This window comes from Hyla sarda, chromosome 5, assembly GCF_029499605.1.
Source record: "Hyla sarda isolate aHylSar1 chromosome 5, aHylSar1.hap1, whole genome shotgun sequence".
Classification (NCBI taxonomy): Eukaryota; Metazoa; Chordata; class Amphibia; order Anura; family Hylidae; genus Hyla; species Hyla sarda.
Genome location: NC_079193.1, coordinates 41,655,433 through 41,665,432, shown reverse-complemented (window position 1 = coordinate 41,665,432; position 10,000 = coordinate 41,655,433). Strand labels below are relative to the sequence as shown.

The 10,000-nt window shown below is 43.0% G+C and overlaps 1 protein-coding gene and 1 long non-coding RNA gene across 8 annotated transcripts in view; one reads left to right on the top strand and one right to left on the bottom strand.

The window, feature by feature from the left end:
* The window catches only part of ABI1 (abl interactor 1), a 100,802-nt gene that overhangs the window by 37,478 nt on the left and 53,324 nt on the right, over positions 1-10,000 (top strand). For all 7 annotated transcript variants that reach the window (XM_056519362.1, XM_056519361.1, XM_056519360.1 and 4 more), the window contains exon 2: positions 2,384-2,551. In XM_056519362.1, the coding sequence (XP_056375337.1) occupies positions 2,384-2,551 (168 nt within the window). The remainder of the gene's footprint in view (positions 1-2,383; positions 2,552-10,000) is intronic.
* The window catches only part of LOC130273103 (uncharacterized), a 42,140-nt gene continuing 34,313 nt past the window's right edge, over positions 2,174-10,000 (bottom strand). Inside the window, exon 4 of the long non-coding RNA XR_008843871.1 lies at positions 2,174-2,287. This is a non-coding gene — a long non-coding RNA (uncharacterized LOC130273103). The remainder of the gene's footprint in view (positions 2,288-10,000) is intronic.

Below are 10,000 nucleotides of genomic sequence, written 5' to 3'. Positions count from 1 at the left end.
TTTCTTATGAACCTTTTAACATCTTGTGACTTGTGTAGGAGCAGAACATTGTGTATTACCTGCACGAACCTCTGCTGTGGGCTCAGAAGGTGCAGTTACATAATACAGTGATCCCTCAACTTACAATGGCCTCAACATACAATAGTTTCAGCATACAATGATCTTTTCTAGACCATTGTAAGTTGAAACCAGACTCAACATACAATGACAATCTGGACAAAGACAGTCCAGATCTGTGAAACTTTTTTCAATGGCCTGAAGATGTGACCAATCAGAATGGGCATTCACTGGTAAAACCCCTGTATTACTGAAGCGTATGCACTGACTGGCTGTCTGGTAGCGCCCCCTACAGTACAGGGAGGTATTACATGTTCTGTACACTTTATCTGTACCAGGGTTACCTGCTCCTTTGGACACCAGGTGAGGGAGACTCCATGTTACTTTTTTAGGACATTGCGTGTTCTGTACAGGACCCCGAAGAAGATCATGTCCTCTGCATAGACCAGTGTTTCCCAAGCAGGGTGCCCCCAGTGGTTGCAAAACTACAACTCCCAGCATGCCCGGACAGCCTTTGGCTGTCCGGGCATGCTGGGAGTTGTAGTTTTGCAACAGCTGGAGGCTCCCTGCTTGGAAAACACCTACATAGACAGTGATTACAGCCCCCAGCAGATCTTTCTTACTTTTATATGTAAGGATTTGCTTTATCTATATTAGTTATCTACTTATTTTTCTTTTTCCTATTTTTGGACGACCTTTTGGTGCCTTTAGAACCGATTACCAGGTTTCCATAGAGTTCTGGTCTCAACATACATTTTGTTCCGAGCGCTGGCAGCAGGGGTCTTGATGTCATGGCCATTCCCCTCCTTGATGTCATGCGACACCCCTTCAATGAAAGTCTATGGGAGGGATGTCACTGATGTTACGCCCCCTCCCATAGACTTGCATTGAGGGGGACGTGTCATAAGGGGCGTGGCCACAACATCATGACCCCTGCCGCCCGCACTAAGAGTTCTAAATGAATGCCGGGGTCCCACCGCTGGGACCCCCGCTATCAGACATCTCGTCCCCTGTCTAGGGGAGGAGTACCCCTTTAATCCAGATGTTCCTTACAAGCTGACTGGAGATGTGGTGCTTAGGTCTTTGTCTCAACCAATATATATTGCAGAATAATCATGTCTTTCCCTTTTTAAACAATGGGCCAACAATAGACCCCTGTTCTGCATGTTGGAGGTAGTCTCGGCTGTGATGCCTTCTCACCTATCAGACAGTAAGAATGAAATACATTTATATAGTGTAATTGTCCAACCCTGAACTCTCCTCTGGGGTAGATTCTCAGAAATGCTGCTGATCTTAACGTAGACTTCCGTTCCTGTGGATCAAAGAGTTAACGTTAAATGTTCCTCTGGCAGTGTAAAGTTGGCGGTCACAGCTATGTGAAGCACGCAGGCTCGCCAAGGTTATGACATTGTTTGCCGAGTGTTTGTACATTCCTATGGGTGATAGGTTGTGGACATGTCTGCACATGGGGCGCTGGAATACTCTACGTATGTGAAACGCCATGGAAGTCAATTCTGTGCAAATCATAGATTCCAAGTCAGAACTTTTTTTTTTTTTTTTTTTTTAGTTTATATTAAAGAGGTGCTCCGGGGGAAAACTATTATTATTATTATTATTATTATTATTATTATTATTTATTATTAATAAAATAAATATATATTTATATTATTATTATATTTATATAATTATATATTATATTTATGCCAGAAAGTTAAACAGATTTGTAAATTACTTCTATTAAAAAAAAAATCTTAATCCTTCCAGTACTTATTAGCTGCTGGATACTACAGAGGAAATTCTTTTCTTTTTGGATTTCTGTTCTGTCTGACCACAGTGCTCTGTGCTGACACCTCTGTCCATTTTAGGAACTGTCCAGAGCACAATAGGTTTGCTATGGGGATTTTCTCCTGCTGTGGACAGTTCCTGATTATTTTTTTAATAGAAGTAATTTACACATCTGTGTAACTGTGAGCCGGTTGATATGAAAAAATATAAAAAAAAATGTTTTTCGCTGGAATACCCCATTAACCTGGCCTTGGGGTTTGTCCCACACAAGGTAGATTTGTTACAGATATTTAATTTATTTTTATCATTCGTATTGATTCATATTCACACCAATGGAACTTTTTATTTTCAGAAAATTCTTTAACAAATCTTCCACATAAGAATAGCTGAATTTCCAGTCTTGGTGCGGTTGTGTTGACTTGTTCTCTATAAAAAATGTTTCATCCTATAAAACAGAATATATATTTAATTATAGATTTCATATTTATTTAATAATTTACTTAACCTAATTGTTTTTTTTATTTTTTATTCTCCCTTTCAGGCTCCAGACAAGAGGAAAGCATTAGAAGAGACCAAGGCCTACACGACCCAGTCTTTGGCCAGCGTTGCCTATCAGATCAATGCATTGGCCAACAATGTACTGCAGTTGCTGGACATCCAGGCTTCCCAGCTGCGGAGGATGGAGTCCTCCATCAACCATATCTCCCAGGTACAATCATTTTCTTACTGCTGCTCTGGATCCGACGCTGTAGTTTTGTGTTCTAGTCCAGATCTGCGTTCCTAATTCTGCTGGATTGTCATTGAACACCATCAATAAACATGAACAGTATAGCTGAGCGCCTATCATAATGTTTCCCGACCAGTGTGCCTCCAGCTATTGCAAAACTACAACTCCCAACATGCCCGGACAGCCAACGGCTGTCCGGGCATGTGGGGAGTTGTAGTCTTGCAACAGCTGTAGGCACATTGGTTGGGAAACGCTGGTCTATAATGTTGATTATTTAAAGCGTACCTGTCGTAGCACAAAAGACATAGGGGGAGATTTATCAAAACCTGTCCAGAGAAAAAGTTGCCCAGTTGCCCATAGCAACCAATCAGATCGCTTCTTTCATTTTTAACAAGGCCTCTGAAAAATGAAAGAAGCAATCTGATTGGTTGCTATGGGCAACTGGGAAGCTTTTCCTCTGGACAAATTTTGATAAATCTCCCGCCTTACTTAATAGGTCGTGGAAATTATTTTATGTGTTCCAGCTTCTGTATTTGGCTCACAAATCCCTCTGTTCTGCTGCTGACTCATTCTGACATCCACTGCTCAGGAAGGGGCGTGTCCGGGGCAAGCACTGAGCCTTCCCTCACTCACCATGCATTCACTTCCTTCCTGAGTCTGCTGTGCTGGGTCTCTTCACCCAATCACTGCAGGCTGATCTGTAACCCCCTCCTCTCTCTTTTCATGCTGCAGTCTGATAGGACAAGAGTGAGCACAGAGGAGTGCCAGTCCCACCTTCACTTCCTGGACTTTATCCTGTCAGGCTGCAGCATCATCTTTGTTGCAACTGAGGCCCAGACAGGGATAATGTTCTGGATGGTATGGGGACAGTGTTTTTTTTTTTTCTAATGCGCTGCTGGTTGGCTAGATATATAGGCCATATGTCTGCCCCCCCCCCCCCCACCCCACAACGCTATATATCTTGCCCCCACAGCGCTTTTAATAAAGATATGGCCCCCCCCTGCTAGTCACAATGTTCATTTTTAAATCTTCCGCTGGGAGCCCTGATTGGCTCCTCAGTACCGACCATTCAGGCCTCCCCGCGGGGGATTAAAAAATGAAAGTTAAACGCCATACATTGCAGGGTTGCGGAGCATGCCGCCCGCTCCCCTGCTTAATAACTTCAGATTGCATTGAGTCTCAGAAGTGAAACCCGGTGCGATCAATCCCTCAGCCCCTGTACTACAACCCCCATCATGGTACAGACTGTTCCATGATGGGGGTAGTAGTACAAACACTAATGTAGTCTTCCGAGCTGTCTGCAGACTCCCATAGCCAGGGAATTACCGTACTACTCCCATCATGGAAATAAGTCTATTCCATGATGGGAGTAGTAGTAGTCCCGGCTGTGGGAGTCTGTAGGCAGAGGTGTTCGGACATACATGAGGGATAACAGGTCTTTTAATGGATTAATATTTATTCATCCGTCAGCACCCATTATTTCATCCGTTATTAAACGTCCGTTTTCTGTGTAAAAACTTTTAATAATGGATAAATGCTCATAGTGTGAAAGCAGCCTAACAAGGCTCTTAAGCCGGAGAAATAAGCTAAGCAAGATACACTAGTTGATAGTGAGCATATAAAGTGCTATGTTTTTTTTTTAAGGTATCTATAGCAACCAGTAGTATTAAAACTAGTGGCATACAACACTATATTACTGAGGAATATATATGCCAAAATATCAATTTGTGGTTCACATTTTCTGCTGGGGAAAAAAAAGCTTTTCATCAATGACATCATGGAGGTGCGGAGTCCCAGACCGAGACTGAGACCCATCTGAGACTCTGCAGTCCTTTCCCAGTCCTGGCCGAACTGTTCTGTGACTAAGGAGAAAGTCCAATAATAAGAAAGTCTCAGGCTAGAGGTACAGACAGGACACTTTTTAGCACCACAGGTCTGAGACAGCTGAGGAAGGTCTGTTCCAAAACACGTCCTTTCATCCTACTTGGTGAATGCTGGGACTTTATTATTGTGCCTTTGGCTTTGATGCTAACATGTGCACCACCTCCGCCGCAGTTGTGCTAACACTTCTTCATCTAAGAAGAAAGTCCTGTCCTGGATCATACTGGAGACCTAGGGGAAAAATGGGCCAGTGTGAGCAACGTTTACAAGGGCCAAGTTTTGATGGCTGGAAGACCTGGACCGAATCTTCTCCAAAAGGGCAGGTCTTATGGGGTTGTTCCTGGTTCTACAGTGATTGGGGCGTCCAAGAAAGAACATTTTGTGAACCAGTGGTCATGGGAAGTGAAGGCTAGCCGTATAGTCTGATCCCATAGACAAGCTACTCCGATAGTTACCGACTTCTCTGATAGAAAGTGTTGGAGCACATGGTGGCCTGCATAGCTGTATTGTGGTCAGAGACCCCTTTCTGAACCTAGGAAATGAACGTGTAGAAAAATACTAAAATACCAACCAGAGAATATTATCATGCAAGGAGTATAGAAGTTTTATGACCTGTCGTGATGTACTTTTATTATTGTTTTATTGTTTTGATCAAGTTTTCAATAAAGGAGCTATTGAAACTTATATACTCCTTGTATCCTAATATTTTCTGGTTTGAAGCGCCGCTGGAGTATTTTTCTACATGTTCATTTCCTATTTGACTACGGACCTCTGCTAAGGTTCCCGTCTATTATAATGCTGGCCTACACACCAACACTACCCTGTACACCGATACCTACAAAAACACGAGGCGCTGCAATCTCCTCTCTTTTATTCATCACTTTCCATTACTTTCTGACCTCTGTCCACTACCCAAAGCCCCTATTGATGGTAGTGTAATCATCAACTAGCCAATGGAGCAATGGAAAAAAATGGCCTAGTCTGGTCTAATATGGATGGCCGGTGCATGGTTGTTCCTTACTTGTACAAGAGTGGGGCCTCAGGATGCACGATGAGAAGACAAGCCAACAGAGGTAATGTGGATGCTCCAAGAAATGTTCTGCTTGCATCCATGTTGATGTTCCTCTCATATTTACCATCTACCTAAAGATCAATCCAAGCAAAGTATACCTTTCATGGCAGTATTTCCGAACGGCAGTGGACACTTCCAGCAGGATAATTCCCCATCCACACTGCAGACATTGTTCAGGAATGGTTTGAGGAACACAGCGAAGAGTTAAAGGCGTTGACTCTGCCTCCAAATGATGCAGTTGAACATTTGTGGGATGTGCTGGAAAAACAAGTTCAAATCCATAAAGGCCGCACCTCACAACTTACAGGATCTGCTTCTAAGGTCTTGGCGCCAGATATCACGGGAGACCTTCTCAGATCTTCAGGGTAGGGTCACGCGGAACGGATCCACAGCATATCTTCCCTTGTGGATCTGCCGATGACCCTATATTGTGCCTCCAGCTGTTCCCCGGCAATGAGAAGCTCCGAGCAACCACGTGGGCCGACGATTCGCCACACGTACTTGCAGTGTACTCACAGACATAACTTACCGGCCACATGCGAGCAGTGTTGCAAGTCCCTGTGTGGCTGCTCGAAGCAACGCATTACCGCTGCGAGCAGGACACGGGTGAACAGCTGGAGGCACAATATAGGGTCGAGTCATTGGCGGATCCGCAGCATAAAATATGCTGTGGATCTCTTAGGTGTGACCCTACCCTCAAGGGCTCTAAGAATCAGAACTATTGTTGTTGTGGTTTGTCTTGTCAGTGTAACGTACCAGCTTTGTGGTAATGGAGTCCTGGCAGGTGCCCAACTGTTTTGTTACAGGACAGGGTGAGGTCCGTATGAAGTGATGTCAGCGCCATGTCACACAGGAAGTGCACTCAGCTGATTCATGTGCCTGGAAGTGTCTACTGCAGATTCATTCTTCTTGTTCCTCACAATGCAGCCGGTAGAACAGTCCAGGCCACAACTTACTAACACGTCTGTGAGTATCTAGATTAGTGTTTCTCAACCCGGATGCCCCCAGCTGTTGCAGAACTACAACTCCCAGCATGCCCGGACAGCCGAAGGCTGTCCGGGCATGCTGGGAGTTGTAGTTTTGCAACAGCTGGGGGCACCTTGGTTGGGGAAACACCGATCTAGAGAGCTGCTCTGCACCTGCTGACATTTTGCATACTTTTCAGGTTTGGAAAGTGGCAGAATTTGCATAATCTTCAGCTGCGATAGAACATTTTCCTTTTTTTTTTTTTTTTCTGTGATTAAACCTAACGGGGACAAAGAATTAACAAAGTTCCAATACAGATGGCACGTAAGAACTTTCCACGGCCACAGCTCACTCTGGGATGATGGGTTATAGCAGCGTTTCTCAACTAGTGTTGCAAAACACTACAACTCCCAGCATGCCCCTAATACTCTGCTTTCCTATGAGGATTCCACAGAAATAAGTAACCTGCTTCTACCGCGGCTGCAAAGATCCATGCAAGAATTTTCCATCACATGTGAATGGGGTTGTAGGAATCACCATCCACATGTATGGGGTACAGACTGTAGTCACATGATGTGAGAAGTCTGCCACAAATCAATGTCACGTATTGATGGTGCCTAAAGGCTAAGTGTCCTAAGTCGCCGAATTCATTGCCATTAGTAGACTGTCTAATGTAGTATTTTGCAACCAGAGGGCAGTTTTGGCTGTCCAGGCATGCTAGGAGTTAGTTTTGCAACAGCTGGAGGCACCTTGGTTGGGGAAACACCGATCTAGAGAGCTGTCATGCACCTGCTGACATTTTGCATACTTTTCAGGTTTGGAAAGTGCCAGAATTTGCATAATCTTCAGTTGTGATAGAGCCTTTTCCATTTTTTTTTCTTTGATTACACTCGGTTTGACATTTACATTTAAGATATAATTTGCCAAGATAATTTTTTTTTTTCTCTCTTTGCTTTCAAAGATTTGTGCTTTTTGTGTACAGTATATTAAAGCTGGACTGATCCCATATACTTAATGCATCTAGAAAGATCTTGCCTTGCGGACACTTAGTCATGGTTGTTGGCACCCCTGAAATTTTTCAAGAAAATTAAGTATTTCTCACAGAAAAGGATTGCAGTGACACATGTTTTGCTATACACATGTTTATTCCCTTTGTGTGTATTGGAACTAAACCAAAAAAGAGGGAAAGAAAGCAAGTTGGACACAATGTCACACCAAACTCCAAAAATGGGTTGGACAAAATTATTGGCACCCTCAACTTAATATTTGGTTGCACACCCTTTGGAAAAAATAACTGAAATCAGTCGCTTCCTATAACCATCAATAAGCTTCTTACACCTCTCAGCCGGAATGTTGGACCACTCTTCCTTTGCAAACTGCTCCAGGTCTCTCTTATTGGATGCGCCTTTTCCCAACAGCAATTTTAATATTCTGGCCACTTCAGAACTCTCCAGCGCTTTGGTTGCTTTTTGACGTATATTTGGGGTCATTGTCCTGCTGGAAGACCCAAGATCTAGGACACAAACCCAGCTTTCTGACACTGGGCTGTACAGTGGGACCAAAAATCCATTGATAATCCTCAGATTTCATGATGCCTTGTACATATTCAAGGCCCCCAGTGCCAGAGGCAGCAAAACTACCCCAAAACATCCTTGAACCTCCACCATATTTCATGTTCTTTTCTTTGTAGGCCTCATTCCATTTTCGGTAAACAGTAGAATGATGTGCTTTACCAAAAAGCTCTATCTTGGTCTCATCTGTCCGCAAGATGTTTTCCCAGAAGGATTTTGGCTTACTCAAGTTCATTTTGGCAAAATGTAGTCTTGCTTTTTTATGTCTGTGTCAGCAGTGGGGTCCTCCTGGGTCTCCTGCCATAGCGTTTCATTTCATTTAAATGTGGACGGATAGTTCACGCTGACACTGATGCTCCCTGAGCTGCTGGACAGCTTCAATATCTTTGGAACTTGTTTGGGGCTGCTTATCCACCATCCGGACTATCCTGCGTTGACACCTTTCATCAATTTTTCTCTTCAATCCACGCCCAGGGAGATTAGCTACAGTGCCATGGGTTGCAAACTTCTTGATAATGTTGCGCACTGTGGACCATATAGAACCTGTGGACCAGGGTTAACCCCCCTGATCACAAAAACCCTTATTAACTCCCACCCCTAAAACTTAGCTTTTATTAATTTATAAATAATATACAATATATCATGTAGTGGAGTCTATTAAAACCACAACCCGATAGTGTGTATGTCAATATGTATATATATTTTTTCTTTCACAGACACCTTTGTTTATGTCTCGTGGATGAACAGTCACCAGTGGCCTGCAGAAACCCTGGTTATTTGTATCACACTATTAGGATCGCAATTAAGACCTTACACTGCCCCCTCTACATGTTTCGTTACTTCAGTAACATCCTCAGGAGGAAGCGGGCACTGAAGTAACGAAACATGTAGAGGGGGCAGTGTAAGGTTTTAATTGCGATCCTAATAGTGTGATACAAATAACCAGGGTTTCTGCAGGCCACTGGTGACTGTTCATCCACGAGACATAAACAAAGGTGTCTGTGAAAGAAAAAAAATATATATACATATTGACATACACACTATCGGGTTGTGGTTTTAATAGACTCCACTACATGATATATTGCATATTATTTATAATTTAATAAAAGCAAAGTTTTTGTTTTTGTGATCAGGGGGGTTACTCCTGGTCAACAGGTTCTATATGGTTTTGACCCTAACCCATTCTGTGGATTTTTGTTTTTTGCACTGTGGACCAAGGCAAATCTATATCTCTGGAGATGGACTTGTAACCTTGAGATTGTTGATATTTTCCCACAATTTTGGTTCTCAAGTCCTCAGACAGTACTCTTCTCCACTTTCTGTCGTCCATGCTTAGTGTGACACATAGAGACTCAATGCAAAGACTAAGTGATTTTATATTGCCCACACCTGTTACTTTCCCCAGGTGAGTTTAAAGGAGCATCACATGCTTGAAACAATCTTATTTTTCCACAATTTTGAAAGGGTGCCAATAATTTTGTCCGGCCCATTTTTGGAGTTTGGTGACATTATGTCCAATTCTCTTTTTTTCCCTCCCTTTTTTGGTTTAGTGCCAATACACACAAAGGGAATGAACATGTGTATAGCAAAACATGTGTTACTACAATAATTTTCTGTGAGAAATACTTAATTTTCTAGAAAAATTTCAGGGGTGCCAACATTTACGGCCATGACTGTAACTTTTGGGATATTTTGAATTGGTCTCTATAGAGCAATGTTACACAGAACTACAACTCCAAGAGTGCCCAGACAGCCTTCCTTCTGCATATGTTTCTGACCGCTGTGTGCTAGGAGCTATAACTATATTGTTTTTTTTCTTTTATTTCCGTTGAATTATTATTATTTTTTTTGCGGGATTTCTCTGGGGACCAATAAAGACCCGGCCAACAAATCTGTCACCTATACCCAAGGACACCCAAGAAGAAACAGCTTTTTATTGCC